Source organism: Talpa occidentalis, unplaced genomic scaffold (assembly GCF_014898055.3).
Source record: "Talpa occidentalis isolate TD23 unplaced genomic scaffold, MPIMG_talOcc4v2.1 talOcc4.12, whole genome shotgun sequence".
NCBI lineage: Eukaryota > Metazoa > Chordata > Mammalia > Eulipotyphla > Talpidae > Talpa > Talpa occidentalis.
Genome location: NW_023601212.1, coordinates 8,463,112 through 8,487,776, shown reverse-complemented (window position 1 = coordinate 8,487,776; position 24,665 = coordinate 8,463,112). Strand labels below are relative to the sequence as shown.

General features: G+C 53.1%; 2 protein-coding genes across 3 annotated transcripts; one reads left to right on the top strand and one right to left on the bottom strand.

Annotated features, from left to right (window-relative positions):
- Positions 1-1,070: 1,070 nt before the first annotated feature.
- Positions 1,071-11,490, top strand: SIRT6 (sirtuin 6). 2 transcript variants are annotated; one of them, XM_037505084.2, is made up of 8 exons: positions 1,071-1,178; positions 3,399-3,526; positions 5,910-6,092; positions 7,786-7,845; positions 9,242-9,337; positions 9,422-9,502; positions 10,146-10,269; positions 10,356-11,490. In XM_037505084.2, the coding sequence occupies exons 1-8, from the start codon at positions 1,113-1,115 to the stop codon at positions 10,695-10,697; spliced, it is 1,080 nt and encodes a 359-aa protein (XP_037360981.1). In that variant the 5' UTR covers positions 1,071-1,112; the 3' UTR covers positions 10,698-11,490. The 2 variants fall into 2 exon arrangements, with proteins under 2 accessions (XP_037360981.1, XP_037360983.1); XM_037505086.2 differs by lacking the exon at positions 5,910-6,092.
- Positions 11,491-11,989: 499 nt separating this feature from the next.
- On the bottom strand, positions 11,990-22,845 carry CREB3L3 (cAMP responsive element binding protein 3 like 3). Its single transcript, XM_037504238.2, has 10 exons — positions 22,735-22,845; positions 22,092-22,220; positions 21,409-21,694; positions 20,463-20,575; positions 17,920-18,057; positions 17,002-17,108; positions 14,413-14,481; positions 13,222-13,306; positions 12,903-12,999; positions 11,990-12,776 (listed from the first exon to the last, which is right to left on the bottom strand). The coding sequence occupies exons 1-10, from the start codon at positions 22,759-22,761 to the stop codon at positions 12,448-12,450; spliced, it is 1,380 nt and encodes a 459-aa protein (XP_037360135.1). The 5' UTR covers positions 22,762-22,845; the 3' UTR covers positions 11,990-12,447.
- Between the last annotated feature and the right edge of the window lie 1,820 nt (positions 22,846-24,665).

Below are 24,665 nucleotides of genomic sequence, written 5' to 3'. Positions count from 1 at the left end.
CGACAGGTACTCTGCGTCGTAACTACATGCTTCTCAAAATGTTCAGCGGAAAAAAAAACCTTGAAGTGGAAGCAGGAGCCTGGGTACCTTCTCTCTGGCTCTGTCCTCATAGGGTGCGGGGTATGGGCTGGGGGTGTGGAGGTGAAGTGTCATCACTAATTTGTAAAAAAAGAGAATGAGGGTGCTGATTGTTTCTGCCCCTCACTTTTTTTTTTAAGATTTTTTTTTTTTTATTTTATAGAGGCATGTTTTTTTTTTCATTTATTTATTTATTTAATTTGTTTTTGTTTATACACGCACTGGGTACAGTCAGAAGCGCGGGAGGGTGAGAGAATTCACCAGAGCCAGAGCGGGGGGCAGAGCAGGCAGAAGGACCGAAGTACACTGCTGAGGGGAGCAGCGGGCGGCAGGAGAGGTCTGCGCGCCATGTGGGACCCTCCTCAGATGGCTGGGGAGCAGCCGGGGATCGAACCGGCGCCACAGAGGCCGCGGGAAGCTTCGCAACCCAGCGCTCAACCGCTGTGCCACCGGGGAGGCCCTTTAAGATTTTTTTTTTTGCGCATAGAAGAACTGGGGTGTAGGCCAGAGGTGTGGGGAGGAGTGGTGGGGAGAGGATTCACCTGAGTGGGGCACAGAACAGGCAGATTGACCCAAGTACACTGCTGAGGGGAGCAGCGGGGAGACAGGAGAGGTCTGCTGCGCCATGTGGGTTTCCCCCTGGCCGGCCGGGGATCGAACTCGTGCTGCAGAGGCTGCGGACAGCTTCATAGTGTGGTGCTTAACCCCTTGCGCCACCAAGGAGGCCCTGCCCCTTATTTCAGACGTGACTGGAGAACTCGCATTTGGGCTGCCACCCGCCCTGGTTAGCCGGCAGCCACTTTTCTGTCCCACCTCCAGCCCCGCCCCGCGCTAAGGGATAGAAAGGAGGGCGCTTCCTCTTGCCATTAGTTAACATGGCGTCCGCGGCGACGGCACGCAGCGCATGCGCATTTGCGTGCGAGCAGCCAGGCGCGGGAGGGGAAGGCGGCTCCTCCTTCCTCCCATTGCCGCCCATTTCCGGCGGAAGCGGCCTCAACAAGAGAAACTTTATTGTTCCCGTTGGGGCGGCGAGGATGTCGGTGAATTACGCAGCGGGGCTGTCGCCTTACGCCGATAAGGGCAAGTGCGGTCTTCCCGAGGTGAGCGCGACCGGGGGTGTCCGAGGCCGGCCCTCTGGGATGCTGAGCCGGCGGCACCCGGCTGCAGCGGGGCATTGTGGGAATATCATGAGGCACCGAGGCTAGACAATGGGAGGGACTTCCCAATGAGGAGGGGGCGGGAAGTGACGCCCCCTGCGCGCCCCAGGACGCGGACACGCCCAGCTGCAGGTCAGCCTTGCTGGGACTGAGGCGAGGACCTGCTGGCCGAATTCTTGAAGTCTGAGGAGGGAGCAGGGCTTGTAGCTCCAAACAGAAGGCACTGCAGAGGCAAAGGCGGGGAGGTGGGATTAAACACACTTGGAAAGCAGATGCATCAGAGCTTTTCAGAGCCGTAACAGGACTCCAATGCCAAGCTGGGCAGTTAGCACAACCCTAAGGGGATGGAGAGGGGTTTTGAGCTGGGAGGGGCTTGGATGGATGTCAGTGTGGGTCAGAAGAACACCCTCAGACCCTGGGGCGGGGAGTGGAGGGGTAGTCACTTCTCTTCACTCCCGTACATAGGGGTGTTAAGGAGCATGGGCTCTCTACCTGACATCCTGCTTATTATGACACTAGGATTTTGAGCAAAACAAGCTTTATTGTGAATTGATTGGCAAGGAATCTGGAGATTAAACTAATCTGCCTCCTCCACCAAGGTTGTATGAGGTCATATAGGTTTAGGGAAGGGGGTTGAGAACAAAGGAGTTAAATTTTATCGGTTAAAGAGAGTGTTAGGGGCAAAGAAATGTGGGCTTGGCTGAAGTTCTTTGGCCAGTTCCATGAGAGTTCAGACATGAAAAAACACAAGGAAACTTTTCTTCAGATCACTGGAATTTTGAATTTCTGTTGTGGATCCCTCCCTTCTGGGTAGCCCTTCTCCTCTGCATTTTTGTCTGTCAACTCCTACTGACTTTGGAGCTCAGTTCAAGATTAGGCAGTGATCCTCCAGGCTTTGCTGTGTCTGCAAAAGCTAGTCTCAGAAAAGTTCAGATTTTTTTTTCTTTTGTGCTTTGGGGTCTAAAGGCAATTTAACATCATTTGCCTCAGTTACAGGGGGAGGCTTGCCCTAACCCACAACGGCTTGCTAATCAACTCTCAGATGGGTGAATCCCACCTGAAGATCCATTGGATTCTCCTGCCTGAAAAACATTTCTCCTGCCCCCAGAAACTGTGGTAGGCACTTTCCAGGTTCTGGGGCCATGCAGGGAAAAAGATAGTAGACATTTCCCTCCTTCTAGCAGGGAGACAGGCAAATAGCAAATAAATATAAGAAGACAGATGGCGGTAATTGCTAGGGAGAAAAATCGGAGGAATGAGGAGATCTGGGAGCTGCATTGAAACAAAGGCGACCCAGGATGCATCAGTGAACTGACTTTTTCTTAATTTTCTTTTATCACGGTAAAATCTACATAATATAAAGTTACCATCTTAAGTTCAATGGTTTTAAAACTACTCATGATGTTGTGCAACCACCCCCACCATCCATCTCCAGAACTTTCGCATCTTCCCAAACAGAAACTCTGTCCCCGTTAAACATGACCTCTCCATGCCCCAGCAGCCCCTGACACCCACCATCTATTTCCTGTCTGTATGGATTTGACTCTCTAGGGGCCTCCTGTGAGTTGGAATCACATTGTGTTTATTCTTTTGTGCCCGACTTATTTCACTGAATATCATGTCTTTGAGGTTCATCCATGCTGTAGCCCGAGTCAGAGTTTTCGTCCTTTTTTATGACTGAATGATATTCCAGTGTATGCACGGGCCACACTGTGTTTCTCCATTCATCCATCAGTAGACATTTGGGTTGCTGCCATGTTTTAGCTATTGTAAATAATGCCACGAAGAGTATGCAAGTGAGATATCTTTTAAGCCAAGACCAAAGTGAGGTGAGGAAGGGAGTCAAGTGGGGAGCTGGAATGGCCATGGCAAAGCCCGTGAGGCAGGACCACACCTGGCGTGTTGCAGGAACAGCACGTGGCTGGAGCAGAACGAGGGGGGACTAGGAGCAGGTTGTGCAGGGCCAAGCTGGCCACTGGGAGGTCTTGGGCTTTTACCTCAAGGGCGTGGGAGCCCTGGAGGGTTCTAGGCAGAGGAGGCACTAGCTGCTTTTTCCAGTCCCTTCTCTACCCCTGGGCAAGGTGGAGGCAGGTCACTCTGGTTAGTTGCCTTGCCACTGTGGGACACATTTTGACCCCTCCCTTCTGCTCTATCTCCCCATAGATCTTCGACCCCCCAGAGGAGTTGGAGCGGAAGGTGTGGGACCTGGCACAACTGGTGTGGCAGTCCTCCAACGTGGTGTTCCACACTGGTGCCGGCATCAGTACTGCCTCGGGCATTCCGGACTTCAGGTCTGTGAGCACTGGGAATGTCCCTTAGGGTCAAACCCAACATTCCTGGCATACCCCATTGGTTAGAACCTGGTCACGTGGCTTAGCTACAAGGGCTGCTGGGAAAGTCTTTTGACTGGGCTCACTGTGTATGGCTAAATGAATATTGGGGCTCTACTATTACCATAGAAAATGGGGAGAATCATTATCAAGGGCTATTCCACATTCACTGACAAATATTTTTTATTAGGTAAGCGGCTTAACTCTGGACCTCAGTTTCTTCACCTGTAAATGAGGGTGTGAGACCAAATAATGTCTAAGCTCCCCTCTGCTTCAGGCAACCTGTGTTAGATCAGAGGCTCGTTGCTGGGGTCTCAAACTGGTGGCCCCCTCAGTGCTGTTTGCATCCCTGCTCCAGAGCAGGCCTGGCACATCTGTGTTCTCTCCATGGCTGCTCAGGGCCCAGCTTGGACTCTCACAGCAGGAGTGCAGACCCCCCTCCACAGCACCCCCATAATCTGCCAGGGCTCCCCATTGCCACGCAGAAGAGTTCCAAGCATTTCTGGTGGGAAATTGAAGCGCTTTCTCAGCCAATCCTGGGTCATCTCCCCAATCTCAGCTCCTGTTGCTCCCCCTATAGCCCACAGACCACTTGTATTTCCCCAAACTTGTGGGGCTGTTGCTAGCCTCCAGGCCTTTGTTTACCACTCCTACCTGAGCCACCATGCCCTTTCATTTCGTAATTCAAGAGGCAGCTCAGCTTTCTCGAGAAAGCCTTCCCACACTCCACACAGCCCTTGCAGCTCACTAGGCCACCTCAGCCCCAGGTTCTTCTTTCTGTTCTAGCCCCACAGGGCTGGGGGGTTCTGTGTCACCTGTGTCCTCTCCCGATCAAGGATTCCGCCGGGGCAGGACCCTGCTATCACCCAGCACCATACCAGGCTTAGAGCAGCAGCAGTGAAGTGTTGGTTAAATTGAATCATTTTTGCCCTCCTGTACCACATTCTTCCTTCTTCCTTCCCTTCCTGTGTTCTCCCTCCCTGCCCCCATCTTGCTCTCTCCTCTGTCTTTCTGTTTGTCTCTGTCTCTCCTAAGTTCTTTTTTTTTTTTATAGAGGCATGTTTTTATTTATTTATTTGTTTGTTTGTTTGTTTATTTGTTTCGTTTATACATGCACTGGGTACAGTCAGAAGCACGGGAGGGTGAGAGAATTCACCAGAGCCAGAGCAGGGAGCAGAGCAGGCAGAAGGACCGAAGTACACTGCTGAGGGGGCAGCGGGCGGCAGGGGAGGTCTGCGCACCATGTGGGACCCTCCTCCGGTGGCCGGGGAGCAGCCGGGGATTGAACCGGCGCCACAGAGGCCGCGGGCAGCTTCACAACCCAGCGCTCAACCACTGCGCCACTGGGGAGGCCCTTCTAAGTTCTTTTTTTTAAAGATTTATTTTATTTATACAAGAACTGGGGTACAGGCCAGAGGCACGGGAGGGTGAGAGAATTCACCAGAGCAGAGCAGGGAGCAGAACAGGCAGATGAACCAAAGACACTGCTGAGGGGAGCAGTGGGCGAGACAGAAGAGGTCTGCCGCGCCATGCACGTGTCTCCCTGGCCAACCGGGAATTGAACCAGCGCTGCAGAGTATGCGAACATCCTCACAGCGCTGCGCTCAACCCGCTGCGCCACCGGAGAGGCCCCTAAGTTCTTTTTGTGTCACTGTTACTGTCTCTCTCTGTCTTTTATTTCTGTTTCCAATTTTCTTTGTCTTTCTCTCTCTCTGATTTTTCTCTCTGTCTCTGATTTTCTGTCTGTTTTTTCTGCCACCTGATGATACCGGAAATAGACCAGATTCTGGTGCTGCCTGTCACTATGGAAAGCCAATAGGCAGAGACAGGAATTGAATCCATAGCCACTTTTATTTTTCAGATTGCTGGACAGTGATCTGGGAGAACAGTAGGTATAACCCCTGGCCAGGGGGTGGGGGCCAGGGATGGTGGCCAGCACACTGCAGAAACTGTTCTGCCATCTCATTTCTAGCTGGCTTTTTGTATGATGAGTCGGACGAAGACCACTGGTCATAAGCCAGCACCCCATCAGATCAGTCCATCGCAGTTGATTTTTCCTGTATCCATCATGTTCAGCCCCCACAGTTTGTTACCAGCCTGCGGGTTATCTTGTCCCTGGTACATCTGTAGGGGTCAATGTCTAACACTCCTTCCAGCATCACTGGGGCAGGAATCTCAGTTTAAAGAAAGCATTTTAGTTAAAAAAAATAAAAATAAAAATAAAATGCTTGCTTTAAACTAAGATTCCTGCCCCAGCGGTGCTGGAAGGAGTGTTAGACATTGACGCCTCCTAGCACTAATTGCCTAATTCCTAAACTCTCTCTCCCGTCCCTGCCACCTTCAGGGGCCCTCATGGCGTCTGGACCATGGAGGAGCGGGGCCTGGCCCCCAAGTTCGACACCACATTTGAGAGCGCCCAGCCCACGAAGACCCACATGGCGCTGGTGCAGCTGGAGCGCGTGGGCCTCCTCCGCTTCCTGGTCAGCCAGAATGTGGATGGGCTGCACGTGCGCTCCGGCTTCCCCAGGTAACAGGTGACTCTCACCATGCTGGACCGTGGGCAGGCCTCCCCTTTCTCTAGGCCGTGGTTCCCTCACCTGTAAAATGGGTCTTGATGGAAGCCCCTCCTTTAAGCTTATGTGATGATTCAGCAAGGCAGCCAGGGAGAGCGTTCAGTCCTTCGTAAACCCACGCTGTCACCTTCAGCACCTCCTGGGCACCTCTCCGGAACTGGCCTCTCCTTTCCTGGACCGTGGGCATCCCCACCCTGAACTGTCTAGATCTCTGTTCTCTGGTGCATGGTGGCATCTGAGCCCAGGCCATCTCTTGGCATTGCAGCTCAGCCAGAAGTGGCTACAAAAGCTCCCTCCCCTGGGGCCTGGCCAGGGGTTGGGGGCTGGGGGTGGTGGCCAGCATCTAGAATTTGCAGTTGGGTTTTAATATCTGTCTTTATTACTTTTATACTGCCTGTGACCATGACATCTGGGTAGAGAGACTGAGTCCTTAGCATTAAGGGTTCTGCCCTTCCTTACCCCACCTTGCCTGAGCCTTGTCTGGGCATGGGGGATAACAGCACATTCACTGGTTTATATGAGTGGCCGGACGCTCCACAGGCAAGGAGGGGTGAGGGAGAGGACTTGTCTCTGTAAAGGCGGCTGTCCCCTGCCCTGCTGAAGTGGGCCTGACTCCTGACTCTAGCTAGCCCTTTGCCATAGAAATGAATTTTCTCCCGGAGTCAGGTAGCTCTTACAACCTGGAGATGCTGCCAAGTCCTGCGGCTTCATGCCTTTCAACGTAAATACCTGAGAAAACAGCACTCCAGTGTCCACCGCTGGGCTTACGGGGGCCCTGGTCTGGGCTGTGGCCTTTCTGGTCAGAGGAATTTACTTAGATGGCTACAGACCTGACTCTTAAGACCTGTGTAGACATTTCTAGAAATGAAAGAAAACGTTCTCTCACTTTATAGCTAATACATTTCCATGGCCTTGGAGGTAAGAAATCCAGGGGCGTTTGTTTCCACACACAGCTGGATAACGAGGTGGCATGGGGTGTGTAGGCAGATTGGAAGGGAGGCAAAGCAACCTTTTGACTTCTTGGAGCTGGGAGGGATTATTGGGGAGAGATAGGTGAGTGGGGAGTTTGAACTGGGAAGTCTGAGAGGCTGCATATTGGAACAGGGACATGAAGGGAGCCAAGGAGCAGAGCCATCCAGCTTGGTTGTTGTTCCCCCAAAACAAGTCTAGGGTTGGACATTGTCCCATTTTATAGATGGAGGCTGAGGCACAGGGAGGTTAAGTGACCTGCCCAGGGTCACATAGCTGAAAAACAACAGTGCTAGGAGTTGATCCCATGTTCTTCTGCCTCTGAAGTCCATATGTCAGGGCCACCCAGTGCCTAAGTCCTCCTTGCAAACTGGAAACAAGACTTTCTGTCCTTTGGAGCTGACCTCATTGGGGGCTTCTAACACATTCGTGGATGGAGTTTGTGAATACACTGCCCTCATGTGAAGGTGGGGTCAGCCTCGGGGGTTCAGAGATGTTGGGCTATCTGCTCAGGGTTGCACAGCATGGATGGTGGAGTCAGAGCTGGAGGAGCTGGAGAAAGGGAGCCCTTGGGGCTTGCAGATAAGGGATTGGGGGGGTTTCCTGGAGGAGACAACCTGAAGCCTCGGGATTCGGGGATCCCACTGCCTACCAAGGCTCTTCCTTCTTCTTCCACAGGGACAAGCTGGCAGAGCTCCACGGAAACATGTTTGTAGAAGAATGTGCCAAGTGTAAAACGTGAGTGCCGTGTGGCAGTGGGGGCCCCCTATGGCATCATTCCCCAGTTAGGCTCTGCAGAAGGGCCTTGTGAGTTGAACCTGGTATTCCCAGAGACTTGCGGGATGGGATGAGACTTGGAAGGGGGGGTTGTCTTCCTTCTGTGGTGGTGTATTTGTTTCCGGTGGCTGCTGTAGCAAACTCAGTGATGTACAGCAGCCGTCTGATAGTCTGGAAGCCAGAATCTAGAAAGGAAGGTGTTGCACGAAGGGAGTGCTCGCTCTGAAACCCACAATCCTACCCTGCCTCTTCCACCTTCTGGTGGCTTCCAACACCCATGGCCATAGACACCTCACTCCTGCCTCTGTCCGTTGTTATGTGCCCCTGTGTCCCCTCTTATAGACACCAGGGCCATGTGGATTAAGGGTCATCCTTCCCCAGCATGACCTCATCTGAACTCATCACATCTGCAAAGATCCTGCTTCCTCACATTGTGAGGTCCTGGGAGTTAGGACCCCAACATACCTTTTTGGCTGTAGAGTGTGACCCCATTTTGGGGAGGCTGAACCAGAGCCCCTCCTGGAGCAGGTAGGCTGTGGCTGTCTCCCCCTGCTGGGTAAGCAGCCTCACAGGAGTGGGTTCCTTGGGGGACACCTCCCTGCAGGAGGACGCTCTGCGATCACACCACACGTGGGGCCCCCACATTAAAAACTTTTCTCCAGAATTTTTGGGAAAAATTTCAAACCTATAGAAAACTCACGAGAATTTTCCAATGGTTCACCTAAACCAAGAAGTAATGACTTTTTCTCTCAAGGGCCAGATAGATATTCCCAGCTTCGTGGGCAGGCATGACCGTCGTGACTGCTGGCTCTGCCCTTGTCTGGCCAGGAGCACACCTGGGAGCGGGTGTGCCAGCACAACTTTCTGTACAGAAGCTGGGTTTAATCCTGGGCCCCAGAGTTTGCTGGTCCCCTCCCGGGCTGGTTAGATAATTGTGACAAATTCGCCACAGTGTGTTTTTCCTTCTGTCTCTGTTACTAGTATTCCCTGCCTGTTGGAAAGCAAAGTGACAGACTGCCTCCCCCTCTGCCTCTAAACTACAAGGAGCCGCACTGTTCTCTCCCACAGCCAAAGTGCAGACATTAAAGTTGGGCAATGTGATTCCATCCCCAGTGCGCCCACCGCCACTGGTGCTCTCCTGGCCCAGGGTCATGCTTTGCATGCCATTGTCATGTCTTTTGTCTCAATCTACAACACTTTCTGACCTCTTATTTCCATGCTGCTGACATTGTGAAGCAGCCAGGCCAGCTGTTTCCTCATGCTCACATTCCCTCCCCGCTCCCTGGGAGAAAATCTGGGGCTAAAGAGGCAGGCCGTGGGCTGACCGCACCGACCCACCGTCTCCTCCCCCACACAGGCAGTATGTCCGGGACACCGTCGTGGGCAGCATGGGCCTCAAAGCCACTGGCCGGCTCTGCACAGTGGCCAAAGCAAGAGGGCTGAGGGCCTGCAGGTGAGTGACCCCTCCCAGTTTCCTGCAGGGGGGTGGTTGCTGTGTGTCCACACTGACTCTTCCACCCCACCTTCACCATGGCAGGGGGGAGCTGAGAGACACCATCCTGGATTGGGAAGACGCCCTGCCTGATCGGGACCTTACTCTCGCAGATGAGGCCAGCAGGTCTGATCCCCATACGAGCCCAGGGTAGGGCTGGGGGAGAACAGTGAAAACACAGCCAGCTCCAGCACTGAGCAGGGGACTCCAGCCCAGAGGTAGTGTCAGGGAAGACTTCCTGGAGGAGGAGTCCGGCACCTTCTTTGGGCCTGTTTCCCCCAGATCATGGCAGCTTTTATGTCCTGAGCCTTCCCACACACCTGGCCCTGGCTTTCACATACTCCAGGCCTTCCCATAGCCTGAGGTGGCTGCTGCTTCTGGCCCATTTTATGGGCAAGAATACAGGCTTTGGCAAAGTGACCTCTCCGTCCAGTGTTACTTAGATGAGAAGTAACTGAACTGGGGTTCAAGGAGCCCAGCTATCAAAGCTTCTGCCCAGATCAACAGGGTAGGGCGGTGGCTCAGGCAGAAGACTAATGGCAAGGGCAGGATTCAGGGACGTTGGGACTGGCTTGGGAAGCATAGGCCTTTGAGAGCAGAGATGGGTGTAGTATGAGCCCAGGTCACTGCGCTGGTGTCTTGGCACCCGAGGGGGGCTGAGGCTATGGGGTTGAGGGAGATGTCAGCATCCCCATCAGCCTCTTGGGCAGGAGAAGGCTGCAGAGGCCTTCAAGGAGGGGCTCAGGGTAACCCCTTCGCCTGGCCCCAGGAACGCAGACCTGTCAATCACTTTGGGCACCTCCCTGCAAATCCGGCCCAGCGGGAACCTGCCATTGGCCACCAAGCGCAGAGGAGGCCGGCTGGTCATCGTCAACCTTCAGCCCACCAAACACGTATGTGCGGGAGCCTGCCCCTGACATTCCCTGGTCCCGAACCCCCACAAGACCCGGCCTCCACTAGCTCTTCCCGTCTTCCGTAGGACCGCCACGCAGACCTGCGCATCCACGGCTATGTAGACGAGGTCATGACCCGGCTCATGAAACACCTGGGCCTGGAGATTCCTGCCTGGGATGGCCCCCGCGTGCTGGAGAAGGCATTGCCGCCTCTGCCCCGCCCGCCTGCCCCCAAGCTGGAGCCCAAGGAGGAGGCACCTGCCCATCCCAGCAGCCCTGCGCCCGCCAGTCCCAAGCAGGAGCCCAAAGCCGAGCCTTGCACACAGCACAACGGGTCAGGGCCTACTAGCCCCAAAAGGGAGCAGCTGGACAGTCCTGTCCCCCACAGGCCCCCCAAAAGGGTGAAGGCAGAGGTGATTCCCAGCTGACCAGGGGACTCAGGGGAGGGTGGAACTTTTTTGTAGAAACCACGGTTTTGTTTTCTAACAAACACTTTGTTACTTGTTTCTCCCCTTTGAGGGGTACAATTCAGTATGCCGAGAGTGAGGTTCCAAGTCCTGGGGCAGTTTTGCCTTTGTGTCTCTCTTTGGCTTTAAGGGCTTCTGGTGGGTACCTGGGAAAGAGCACCCACTGCTCCCCACACCTTGGACCGTGACCTTGGAGCTGACACCCCAGGCACCTGCACTGCCCCATGCCTCAGCCCCTGACTCAGGATGCTCTGGGGAAATATGCCTTGCCGGGCCCTGGTTTCCAGACTAATGGGGATATTACCCCCCTCTGCTCCTTGGGCTCTCACACTCCTCAACTCCTGCCTCCCCAAGACACTTCACAGCCCCTCAAGGAAGGGAAGGAGGCAGAATCACTCTTTGGGGGACAAACTCAGGCTGGGACAGTATGGAGGCCGCACTCACTGCCTTTGGGGCTGGAAGGAGAACTGGGTGGGCCCACCTGGCGTCCTCCAGACTTCCCAAAGTCTTCAATGCAATAAAAGAACTTGCATATGAGTCTGTGTTTAATTTACACTACCTAGATCCTGGGCCCTGAGGACAGGAATGTGTGGCCAGCACAGTGGAAATTTCTGTGCAACCCCCGCCTGTTGTGAATGAGGGTGATGCTGAAGCTGGAGGTCCTTGAGCCCTTAGTTTGTAATTACAAACTTGTATGTGTGATTTTTTAAAATATTTGCCTTCCTCTAGTAGCCCGTGAGCTCCTCGAGGAGACTGGACACATCTTTAAGGCGCGATTGCTGCTCCCTGAGCGCCTGCGCACGGTGGGAGGGGTTGGGGAGGAGAGAGAGGGGCAGGACGGCTCGTTGAGGAGACAGCGCTGGCTCGGCCCGGCCCATTCCTCCGCGGTTGTGACCTTGGGCTGGTCATTTCGCTACCGACCCTTCAGTTTCTCGATCGGTAAAACAAGCAAGGTGGAAGGCTGCGCCGACCCCTTTGAAAACACTCTTACAGAGACCCTGGAGCGCCCCCAGAGCCTTCAGACCACGCGCTCCGGGCGCGCCCTTAGCGCCACCGCCGCTCTCCGAGGTGCTGAAGGTGCGCCTGGCAGCTCGCCGGCCATAGCTCCAGAGGCGGCTGGTAGAGTGCGTTCTGGGGTACCCGCACCTCACTCCCCTATCCCAGACTGGCCTAGCCCCTACTCGAGATCTGGAGCCCCTAGACCCCACTTCAGCCCCATCCCAATGCCTCTGTGCCAGCTGTGTTCTGTCAACAATATTTTATTAAGGATTAACAGCAGTTTTAGAAAAGGGAATCGCCATGGGCCGTGGCCACCCCGAATTTGGAACCCAGCTCATTCTCTGGAGCCAGGATCCCTGCGGTCTTAGCTGCTTCCTCCTCCCAGTGCGACCGGCCGGGCAGGGAGGCGTCCCGGGCAGGGAGCTGGTGAGGCATGCTGTGCCAGTGTGGTTGCTTGGGTCTGTGGCTCAGTCTGCATGCGCCTGCCTGTCTCTGCCGGCTGGGTCAGTGTATTTCTTAAGGCTTTGTGGCCTTGCTTTTGAGCATCAGTTTCTGCAGGTGTCTGGGTCCCGGGAGAGTGTGAATTTGTGCATGGCCATCCTGGCATGTCCACTGCATCTCCACCTTGCCTCCAGTCCCCACACCTGTTGTCCACTGAGTATGCACTGAAGTGGTCCTGGGCAGAGGGGCCTGGGGCATGTCTGGGTCGTGCTCACAACTCCTCCCCTGCTGCCTCCAGACCCAAAAGCCCTGGGCTGAACACTGGTTTAGGCAAGGCCCAGTCCAGCAAGGTGGCCCAGTCCAGCAGGGAGGCCCAGTCCAGCTCCATTATGTTGCCCTGGACCAGGGTCGAGTTGTCCAGTTCCTCTGTCGAGTTGTCCATAGCTTGCACGTCTTGGGATTCCCAGTCTGCCCCAGGGCTTCCTGGAGGGTCTTCTTGGGGTGTGCCAGTCTTGAGCTGGGGTCCTGGAGCATCGGAGCCTGGCGTGATGTCGGGGGCCACACGGGATGCAGCGTCGTTGTGCAAAGTTCTGGAGAAAACTGAGCAAGGGTTTGGAGGCCATGAGGGCTGGAGTAAAGGGCTGGTATCCCTTCTTCCCTAGCCCACAGCCTCAGAGGCACGGTATGGGGGCTTGTCCCAGGGGATTGAAGTGGGAGCCCACTTACCTCGCACAGGTGCGAAATCTCCGGGGCTCTCCGCTTTGTTGGGGGTGAAGGGGCTGATGGAGGGGAGGACGATGAGGGCGAAGGAGAGCAGCAGAACCTGGCAGAGATGGGGGTGGGGTCACCCCATCCCACTCCCTCCCCTGCAAGCTTGCTCATCTCATGGGCAGGGAAACTGACACCCAGAAGACTGACTGGGGCGTGAGCTGGGGCTCAGGACCGGGCTCCTACTCCTCTCACCTCCCCGCTGCAGTCCTTCTGCCAAGGCCTGGGAACCACCTTATGGACAATTGGGGCCAGCAGAATTGGGGCCAGGACTTACAGCTATGCAGGTGCCCGTTTGGGCCGACTTGTTGGTGGACTGTACCACAATGGCCTGCAGCTTCTTCAACTGCTCCAAGAGGGACCTTGGAAGGAGCAAGCAGACTTTGCTGAGCCATACAGGACCTGGATCTGGCTCCCCATTCATATCTAGGGACCCCCCCCAACCTGGTTGATGTCTGAATTTCACCTCTGAAGACTCTGCTGCTCTCAAAAGTCTCAGATCCTCCCTCTTTGAGTCAATAAATCATAGAACACCCCACCCACTTCTTTGCCACTCCTCTCCCACATCCAGTCACCATCATGGCTCCTGGAGGTCAGCCCAGCCCCTGCTGCCCCCCTAGGTTTCAAGCTCCATGCAGCAGCCCAAGGGTGCTTTCGATTGCAGATTCACTTCTCCCAGCCCTCCCAAGGCTCTCATCCCTTTAGAGTGAAAAACCTAAGTTTCCCCTGTGGCCCACAAGTCCTTGCATGACCCGCCCCTATTCCCCCCTGCCCTCGGCACCTCCCTCTTCCCCTTTGGATAACTCTGCTCCAGCTAAATTGTTCTCCTTGCTGTCCTGTCCTTCAACACACAAGCATTGCTGTCTCAGGACCTTTGCACTGGCTGTTTCTTCTGTGCCAAGGACATGTTCCTCCAGCTCATTTTGTAGCTGGTTCTTTCTCATCCATCATGTCTCATAGGTGTCCCCCACCCCAGGACCTTTACTCTGCTTTACTTTACTGTGGCTATCATTATTTGAATAATCTTTTGTATATTTTTGTCTTGAGTATGTCTCCTACTGGACCATGAGTTCTTTAAGTGGAGGGACTGTGTCTGTTTTCTTCCATGTTGTGGTCATAGTGCCAAGAACGATGCCTGGTGCAGAGTAGATGCTAAACAAATATTAAATGACACACCCCTTAGATAGAATCACCTGTAGTTATCCAATATGCTGCGCCCCTAACCTTTAGCCATTGTATGTGCCATTTCTTCCACTGGGAGCAGTTTTTCCCTAGTGAACTCTTAAACATCCTTCAAGATCCCAAATACAAATTCCCTCCTCCATGCCACTTGCTTCATTTTCATATGGAGCCCTTAACCACTGCTCTCTCCTGCCATCAGACAAGTGGTCCCCACCCATGTCCATCATCCTGAAAGAGACTCTGGGAACTACCCCCCCTTCTCTGCCCCAGTTAGACCAAGACTCACAGGTTCTGCTTCTCAAGCTGTAAGACCTTTCTCTGAAGTTCCTGGTTCTGAGCAGTACAGGCTGACATTCTGCAGGGAAAATGCCAGAGTGAAATTCAGAACATGCCTGTCACCATCCAAGTGATGTCTCCCTGTGAGGCCCCACTTTACAGGCAAGGAACCTCAGGCCAGAGAAGGAAGCCACTCAGCCAGTCACTTGGCAAGTCTGTGATGGCCAGGATTCGAACCCAAGAACCCTGATCCTCATTCCCAACTCTGCATTGATGTGGGTGGCTTCATTCAATTCTGAGTCCACAGGGTTGGGAAGGGAAGACCAAATTCAGGCAGTGTTGCTTTCAGAATATGGCATAGCAGGGCGATCAGGATTCAAGGAGACCTGAGTTGTAATCCTCAACTTGCCTGTGACCTTACTTTCTTACTCAACCCCTCATCTGTAAAATGGAGATAATTAACTAGCTCATAGAGTGAGAGGGAGAATTATATGAAATAAAATTGGTAAGGGGTTTAGCAGATTGCCATTGAAGAATAAAACCATGGTGATCATTTCCTCCTGGGTTCTGGGGTCCAGGCTGGGGGATTCTACATTTCCCATCCACATCCATCCATGAATGTATTTTTTGGGCCAGATCACTCAGATGTGGAGTTGAAATACTCAAATCAGGGGATGAGGATGAGCATGAGTTGGGTACATCTCCACCCCCAAAGCAGAGGTGTGTGGATCATGAGACATGCAAATGTGGGGGCAGAAGTTTTATAGGGAACTTTTGGATAAATCCCCATCTTGAGACCTGAGGACTCTTAGACGTGCCATAGACCTGCCATATTGGACAGCAGATGCAATTACATACTTTGTTCTCCTGGAAGGAAAATGAGAATCTAGGGTTCCTTTTCCAGAAGAGAAATCAAGAATATCTCATCCAGGGAGAGAACAGACTCCCTCCCACCACCACAGAAAGGCTCTTCTATAAATGTAAACTACATGACAATGACAATAATATAAAACAAAATGTGTGAGATGAAGCTAAAGCAGTGCTAAAAGGTAAATGGATAGTCTTACAATATTCAGCAACCTGAGCAGACACATTTTCAAATTAGCAAAAAATAAAAAGATAAGGAAGATGGAGGTAGGGAGAAGGAGGAGGACGAGGCAGAGAAGAATCTCCCTGAAAAATAAAGCAGCAAGAGCAGATGTAATAAATATCTTTCTAGCTGAAAGAACTAGAAAACAGGGCCTCCCCGGTGATGCAGAGGTTGAGCGCTGGGTTGCGAAGCTGCCTGCAGCCTCTGCAGCACCGGTTCGATCCCTGGCTGCTCCCCGGCCACCGGAGGAGGGTCCCACATGGCGCACAGACCTCTCCTGCCGCCCGCTGCTCCCCTCAGCACTATACTTCGTCAGTCTGCCTGTTCTGTTCTCCGCTCTGGCTCTGGTGAATCCTCTCACCCTCCCGCACTTCTGACTGTACCCAACGCTTGTATAAATAAATAAATAAATCTTTAAAAAAAAAAAAAGAAAACAAAAATACAATTAGGTGGGAGGAAAAACCAGTACTTCATCCTCTGAAAAGATTAATAAACAAACTGGTGAAACTGGTCAAGATAAAGAAGAGAGAAAGCAAGAGCTATTAAATAACTAGACAGCACAGAGAGTAGAAATAATAGTGGAGAATTAAGAACAATTTCATGTCGGACCTCCCTGATGGCACAAGGGGTTAAGAGGCAACCCATGAAGCTATCTTCAGCCACTACAGCACAAGTTCAATCCCCGGCCAGGGAGATACCCACATGGTGCAGCAGACCTCTCTGTCTTGCCTGCTGCTCCCCTCAGCAGTGTATTTCAGTCAGTCTGCCTGTTCTGCTCCCCACTCTGTCTCTGGTGAATCCTCTCACCTCCCCCCACACACACCTCTGGCCTGAACCCTAGCTCTTGTATGCATAAATAAATAAATCTTTAAAAAAGAGAGAGAGAAAAGAACAATTTGATGTCAATAAATTTGAAATGGATGACTTCCCTGGAAGCTATGACATCCCAACACTGACTCAGGAAGAAATAGAAAAGTCACATAGACCTATAATGTTCAGTAAAGTCACTCTTGTTTTAAGCAGGGAGCTCATCCCAAGCTCACTTTATGCGTCTGTTACAAAATAAAATGGAGCTATCCCCACCCCCATTTCCTCAATGAGCTAAAAGAGGTAACTGGCTGAAATGGGGTGCACAGTTTTTAAGTTGAGGAAGTTCTTCCAAGAATGAGCGCCATCTGTTCTCCCCAATCCAAGGAAGGATGACCACTCTGAGGACCAGGGATGCTCAGACCAGGGAAGTAAGTATTCTGTCTTCAACAAGACGGATAATACCTCCTGCTTTCTTGGCACCACATCGTGCAAGGGATAAAAGGACACTAAAGCCTTGCTCTGTGCCAACTGCAGGCCTATCTCCATTCTCGCAATGCACATGAAACACGGTCTCTCCCAGCGAGGGAAAGCGGCTCTGATTTTACCAGGCCCTATAAACCTGAACGCAGCCACCTTACACTCCTCCTTCTGGGCCTCAGTTTCCACCCTCAGTGTGTTGGCCAGGGTCCCCAGTCTTACCGAGTTTCTAGGCCATCAATATATTCCTTCTTCTTTTTCCGACTCTCTTGGGCAGACTGTTTGTTCCGGATTTTCCGGCGGATTTTTTTCAGCACTCGCTCCTCATACTGAGAGTAAAATGGGGAAGAGGCTGAGTCAGTCTGGAGGATCCACTCTGCGGTCCAGACCCAAGAACTTCCTCCCATTCTCATCCCAAGTGAGTTACCCCAGGCTCAAGGGTTTGGGGACAGTTTCCTGATGACTCGAAGAGCAGCTCTTCTCTCCTCCCTAAATTCTGTAGGAGAATCCTGGGTCCTGATGGTCTTCCCAGCTTCCAGTCCCAGCTAGTAACTGGTGACCAGACTGTGCGCTGGTACAATTGCGCCCCCTTCTCACTGTCTATGCGACCAGCACCTTTCCCTGGGCCAGCCGGGATCAGGACTCTTCTGACACGCTCAGGTACTGATATTGGGTGAAATGGGCTGGGAGCCCACACCAGCTACTCAGTTACTGATCGTTGCCTGTGTGGAAGGTGTGGGAGTGTGGGAGCAGGCTACGCAGTTACAGAGTCTTAGATAACACCAGGTAGGGAAAATGTCAGCTGCCAATTCAAACATTTATGAAATGTGGTATGGTACAATCAAACAGGTCTGCAGGATACACCTGGACTTCAGGTCACCCATTTTATGAGCTCTGGCCTACAGGAGCTAAGGCAGAAGGAAGCTCGCAGAGCCAAAACCGTGCCTTGCCAGCCCCAAATCCACCCTTGGTTCCTGGCTGGCAAGCACTGCCCACCATGTTGGCTTTTAGGATGACTTTTCTGGGTCTGGTAGCCGACACATCCTAACATTCTAGTGTGGCAGGCCTCAAGGTGAGACTCATGGGTATGTAGCACAGGAAAGGGGGTGAGATCCAGGGGTAGGGGTCCCACTGACTCGCCTTGGTGAGGGGCAGCTGGGTGGGCAGCATGATGCCTTCTTTGGCCAGCAGCTTCTTCTCATCCTCTGTCAACACCAGTTCCTGACTCTGCCCGATCCCAGGTCGCAACAGGTGAGGGGCTGTGGGGTGATGCGGCTGCTAAGGAAAAACCAGGGAAAATGCATTGGGGCAAAGACACAACAGACAGCCTCTGGGAAGTCAAAGAGGCATTCAATTTAAGAAACCATCAATCCATCCACTGCAGAGTCCTCACTGGCACTCAGGCTCAAAAGCACCCGTGCAAAGCCTCTTGACCCAGTGATTCCACTTCTGGGGATTCCACAGATCCCTCACACTCATGCAAAGTGATGTGCATACAAGCTTTTCATTTGTTTGACAAATAATCATCTGTCAGCAACTTACTGAGCATCCACTACATGTCAGGCACTGTTCTAGGCTCTGAACACTCATAACTACGCTGTCTGCAACAGCAAAGTATTGGAAGCATGAGAGTATCCCATAAATAGGTAACAGGTTAAATAAGGCATGACCCATTCATGCATAGAGTGGTATACAGCTCTGAAAAGGGATGGGCTCTTCCATCTATAGTATGGTGCAATTGCTGTGCTAAACCAACACTTTTTTTTAAAAGGGGGGAACAAAACAGTGTTATGTATGGTGTTCTACTTTCTAATGTTAAACTTATAAAAATCAGAAGGAAGCTCTTCAGAAGGCAACATTAGAATCTGTGGGGGGAGCTGGGTATCTGAGATCTGGGGAGAGTGGGAGTTTCTCCCAATACATCTGATTGTGCTTTTGGACCTAGGATTGTCTGAATGCACTTGCTTATTCGAAATATTTAATTAAATTTAAATTATGAAAGCTAAGCATTTTTTAAAAATGAAAGAATCTTGCATAAAGAGTGTTCAAGTCCCGGGCCTCCCCGGTGGCGCAGCGGTTGAGCGCTGGGCTGCGAGGCTGCCCGCAGCTGCTGCAGCGCCAGTTCGTTCCCCGGCTGCCAGTGAGGGTGCCACAAAAAAAAAAAAAAAGAGTATTCAAGTCCTTTCTCAATCCTGTCCATGGAGGATCCTTGCTGAGAATACACGTGACATTTGCTGGGACCTCTGCTGGGGGCAGTTTCCCATAGCGAGCTGGAATCCTGCTGCATGTGGCTTGCCCAAGAGTGCTCCTCTGCCCTTTCCAATGGGACACAGAGCCAGTCCCGCCTGGGCCCAAGTATATTCATTCACACAATGGAGATAAGCTCTCCTGCATCCCCAGGTTGTTGCCCCGAAGAGCAAATTTCATTTTTAATGCTTGGTTTTCAATGGTATTAAACATGCTTTTGCGGGCCTCCCCAGTGGCGCAGCGGTTGAGCTCTGGGTTGTGAAGCTCCCCGTGGCCTCTGCAGCGCCAGTTCCATCCTCAGCTGCTCCCCAGGTGCTCCCCGGCCACCGGAGGAGGGTCCCACATGGCGCGCAGACCTCTCCTGCCGCCCGCTGCTCCCCTCAGCAGTGTACTTCGGTCCTTCTGCCTGCTCTGCTCCCCGCTCTGGCCCTGGTGAATTCTCTCACCCTCCTGCGCTTCTGACTGTACCCAGTGCTTGTATAAACAAACAAACAAACAAACAAATAAATAAATAAAAATACATGCCTCTTAAAAAAAAATAAAATAAAAAAATAAAAAACATGCTTTTGCAAACTCCAGTTAGCTTTTCCAAAGTAATCCTTCTTTTCTATCCTTCAAGGCCTGCTGAAGTTCTGCCTCCTCCAAGAAGCCTTCCTGGACCTCCCTTACCAACCCCTCTGCCTGTTTCTCTCACTGGCATACTTTCAGGAGCTGTCAGTTTTCCTGTCTTGACTATAGGATCACCAGAGGTTGAGCACACAGTGGGTGCTCACTGCAAGACTCTCAAGTCAAGAGGAGCAGTCTGGTTCTTACCTAGAGATTTTCAGGAGGACTTTCAGTGTTGGGCAAACAGAAGTTCAAATCCTAACTGAACCACCTGCTTGCTGTGTGACTTTGGTGGCCTTTCTCATCTGCAAAACGGAGGCACTGATTGGATTGTCCGGCCTGGTTTACGGGTGTGCGAAGCTCTTGGCAGAATCCATGGCCCTCAGTTGATATGCAATGGGCACAACAGGGCCAGCAGGCCAGCCCAGGGATTCAACCTGCAGCAGCTGGTGGCTTAGGGTAAATTACTAAACCTCTCTGTGTCTATTTCCTTGTATATAAAATTAAGATAATAAGAGCCTCAATCTTCAGGGATGCTGATGGATACATTTAAAGCACTTTGAAGAGTTCCTGACCCATAGTAGATGCTTAGTAAGTTTTAGCATTTTTTTGTTTGTTTGTTTTTTAATACCACAGTAGAAAGCACGTAAGTCGAAGTGACAGAGAACACAGGGCAGAAAGCCACTGACTTTTTCTGGGTGTGACCAGGGTCAGATCCAAGGCCCTATCTGTGACTCCATTTTCCAGTGTCTGAAATGGAGAGGTTAGGGCTCTGCGAACCCCTGTGGCCCTCCCAGATCTGATACCGCGGTATGGGGGGCACTGCTCACCAGGTCTCCGCAGCTGCCAGAGAGGAGGAGATCTTTCACTGTGAGGTTGCAGCCTGGGGGCGAGTTTGGTAGCTGGGTTTGCTCCTCTGGGTACAGGCCCGGTCTCCACATTTCTGATCAGGGCAGATGGGGATGAAGACAGGGAGAGTGGTGGGTGGGACGCCCTGAGATCCCAGCTTCTGCCTACCCCCTTCAGCAAGGTTCCCAGTATTGACACCAATATGCTTAGGACTTGGGGCACAGCTTGGAACCCCTAGGCCGGGATTGAAAGGGTATCCCTGGCTAACGACTCTGCTCTAAGGTGGGAACCCAAATTTATTAGGGCATTGTCAAGCGATCCACTGCCAAATATTATTGCCCAGCATTGTAGGTTAGATGTTTGCAGCCAAAGGGCCTATTTCTTCTGGAGAAGAAGCAGGCCCCAGGTCTAATTCACCTCTGGTTCCCCCTCACCTGGTGCCTGCTTCACTGCAGGCAAGGCCCTTGTGAGAACAGGCTTTAGTTCTAATCCCAAAGGAGTAGAGCTGTGTGACCTTGAGTAAGTGCCCAGGTATCTCTAAGCTGCTTTATCAACTCTCCAAAGGGACTCATAAGAGCTCACGCCTCATTGCAAGTCTCAAGGGGCAAAGGACACCCTGCTGGGGGTGTTCTTGAGTGAGGCCAGTTTCCAGAACAGGAGGGGCACCCTGGGGCCCAAGGAGGCTACTTCTTTGTATCACTCAGGCTGGTGAGGTACAAAGATAAGGGGAAGCGTGATGCCTGGTGCCTGAGTCAGCCTGCCAGGGGTGCATCCCAGCTCTGACTTCATGAAATCCTATTAAACCTGATGGGGACTCAGTTTCAGCATCTGGAAAGTGGGCCCATGACGGCACCGCTCTCAAAGGGAAGGTGTATGGGCACCCACCAGGGGCAAGGCAAAGGAAGGGTGCAGAGGCTCAGAACTCACCTAGATCTATGGCCACGGAGGCCTCGAGCACTTGGGCCCCTGGCCCAGGGGTCCTGGCAGGGCAGGAGGTCCCAGGACTGTAGGAGGGGCAAGGCTCTGAGGCATGGTGATCAACTGGGGTGGCAGCCGGTCCACTGCGTGGAGGGGTGTCCTGGGGGTCAGAGGGCAGGTCCTCAGAGATGCCACTGTCACTGGCTGCGGGAGACCAGCGGGGAGAGCTGGGCAGCGAGTCTGCAGAGCCCAGAATGGAGTCGAGGAAATCATCAGCGTCTGGGCCTGGCAGGGCCTGCGGGGTGGAGGGGGAGGGTGTGCTAGGGTCTATGTCTCGCTCAGGATTGCTGTGTGGCCATGAGTAAGCCGCTGCTCCACTCTGGGCCTTACCGGCCTTTCTGTAAGGAGTTGCTAGGGTGTGGACACAGCCCCGTGGCGTGGGAGCACCGTCCAACAGTGTCCCAGCAGAGCCCTGAGTTTGCGTGTGGACTTGACTCCAAAGGGCTGCTTGGCCCCAGGCAAGTCACCAACCCTCCCCCGGCTTCCTCCACCTGGCAGAAGCTGCCCACCCCTTGGAGTCCTTGAAAGGTTCAACACAAAATTGTGTTTTGCTAAAATCAAGCACCGAGAGTAAATGTTCTTGGGGCTGGGCCTGAGCAGCTGCCGAGGGGGGGGGGCAGGCAGGTCCTCACCTGGTCCTCAGCACAGCCCCAGTCCTCGCCCAGCTCCACGTGCCTCAGGATGCCATCCTGCCGGTCGAACAGAAGGTCCAGCAGCTCCAGGCTGTCCATGGGGCCCTCGGGACAGAGGGAGGAAGCCATCTGGGAGGGGAGGGAGCAGACATGAGAATCACAGGCCGCTCTTCCTCCCACCCATCTGTCCTGGGGTCTCCCTTCAAGCTCAAGCCCTGCTCAGCCCCAGGGCAGGTTCAGGCTGCCCCTCCCGAGCCTCCGTCTCCAAAACCGTGATTCAGGGCTGGCACAGGCTCTTGCGGCAGGAGAAATAATTTCTTTCAAAGTGCCAGACAGATGCACATGTAGGGGCGACCAGCCAGGTGGATTCCTGAGAGGCCAACCAGCCCTCCCATGTATTCAAGAGAGGCCCCTGCCCACGGCCCAGCCCCGGGGGGACAGCAGGTGGGGAGGCTGGTGGGGAACCGAGAAGAAAGACGGGAACAGCAGGAGTGGAAGTCCAGCGTCACCACACAGTCTCTCTGGGCCTCAGTCTTCCCGTCTGCACAATGGGAGTGGGGGTTGCTTCCAACTCGGGGAGTTGGGGCCAGATTCCTGGCCAGCGCCCCCCATGGACCCCCCCCACGGACCCGAGCAGACTCACCTTTCCAGCTGCCAAATCCCCATTCATGAGCCCACGCAGCTCTGCCTTCAGCTACTTTCTGTGTCTGCTCTAAACCGCGGGCTCACCCCACCACCAGGCTCCAGGAACGTCTCTGTGGTTCTGTCAGCACCCCCAAAAGATGCTGAAATAGTCCCAGGGAGCTCCCAGGCCCGCCCCAGGTGCTGACTGGAGGGCTGGGGAGACAGACAGGTGTGAGGGCCAGTGACGGCCAGGCAGGCTGGGGAGGGGCGGGAAGACCGTTATCTGATGTTTTGTGCTTTTCTAGCCACAGGGGCAAAGGGCAAAGTCTGGGGTGCCTCAGCTCTGCCATGACCTCTGCCCTACTTTTGGGGACTGTTTCTCTGCTGAGTCCCCGGACGGATGTCGGGTTCCAACAGAGTCCAGGTCCCCAGCCTGGGTCTTGTTCGTTCCTAAGACAGGCCAAAACCAAGAGGCCCAGCCCCCTGAAGTGGCTCCCTCCACCCCGAGATCCTGCCATCCTCCCGTTCCCCATGATGGAATCCTCAAAATCAGTTTGTTCTAGAATCTTTTATCGTTCATTTATTCAAAAAATGTTTATTGAGCCCAGCTTGTTCCTATCTCGGGGCCTTTGCACTTGCTGTGACTCTGCCGGGAATCCCCTCCCTGCCGGCCCCCCCCCCATTGTCTTCACTTTTGATATTTGTGTATCTACTTGTTTATTGTTTTCCTTCATTCCTCTGGTCCTTACCCTAAATGTGAGCACCATGGGGCTAGGATAGTCACTTTTGTTCTTTGACAGGTCCCCAGTATCTAGAAAAGGCGACTATTATACAATAGATGCTCAGTTAACTCTTAGTAATGAGTGTCTCCTACGTGCCAGGTGCTGTGTTAGACACCAGGACCAGTCTGTGAACACACTAGTTTGTAAATGCATAAACAAACGAGTAAATGGGTAAATAGGTGCTACTCAGAAACTAAATGTGACCGTGGCAAAGTGCTGGAGAAGGCCCCTTTCAGAATGATGAGAAAGCGACACTCGTAGGGAGAATGAAGAAACAGCGTGTGCAGGGATTTCCCTGGTGGTGCAGTGGGTTGAGCGCTGTGCTGTGAAGCTGTCCTCAGCAGCCTCGGCAGTGTGGGTTTGATTCCCAACTGGCCAGGGAGATACCCACATGGTGCGGCAGACTTCTCCGGCCTCGCCCGCTGCTCCCCTCAGCAGTGTCTTTGGTCCGTCTGCCTGTTCCACTCCCCACTCTGTCTCTGGTGAATTCTCTCACCCTCCCGTGACTCTGACCTGTACCCCATTTCTTGTATAAATAAATTTTTAAAATCTTAAACAAAAAAGAAAGAAAAAGAAACAGCATGTGCAAAGGTCCTGGGGCAGGGCTGTGCCAGCATGTTGAGGAACAGTAAAGAGATCCTTGTAGCAGGAGCCAAGTGATTGAGGAGGAGGAGGTAGTCAGTGCAGGGAAGGAAGCAGGGGAGATCGTGCGGGACCATGTGTTCTGTGGCAAGGAGCTGCTTTATATTAAATATAGCGGGAAGCTACCAGGGGCCTAATGAACGGATGCCTTTTGTATTCTGGGCATGATCCTAGATACCAGGTTTTCAGCATAACTACAACACACTCTCCTTGCTCTCATGAAATTCACACCCTGATGTCTATTTCTCAATGGACCTATCATGATTCATTCATGCAACAGAAATTTAAAGAGGGGGGCTTCCCCGGTGGCGCAGCGGTTGAGCGCTGGGTTGCGAAGCTGCCCGCGGTCTCTGCAGCGCCGGTTCGATCCCCGGCTGCTCCCCGGCCACCGGAGGAGGGTCCCGCATGGCGCGCAGACCTCTCCTGCCGCCCGCTGCTCCCCTCAGCAGTGTACTTCGGTCCTTCTGCCTGTTCTGCTCCCCGCTCTGGCTCTGGTGAATTCTCTCACCCTCCTGTACTTCTGACT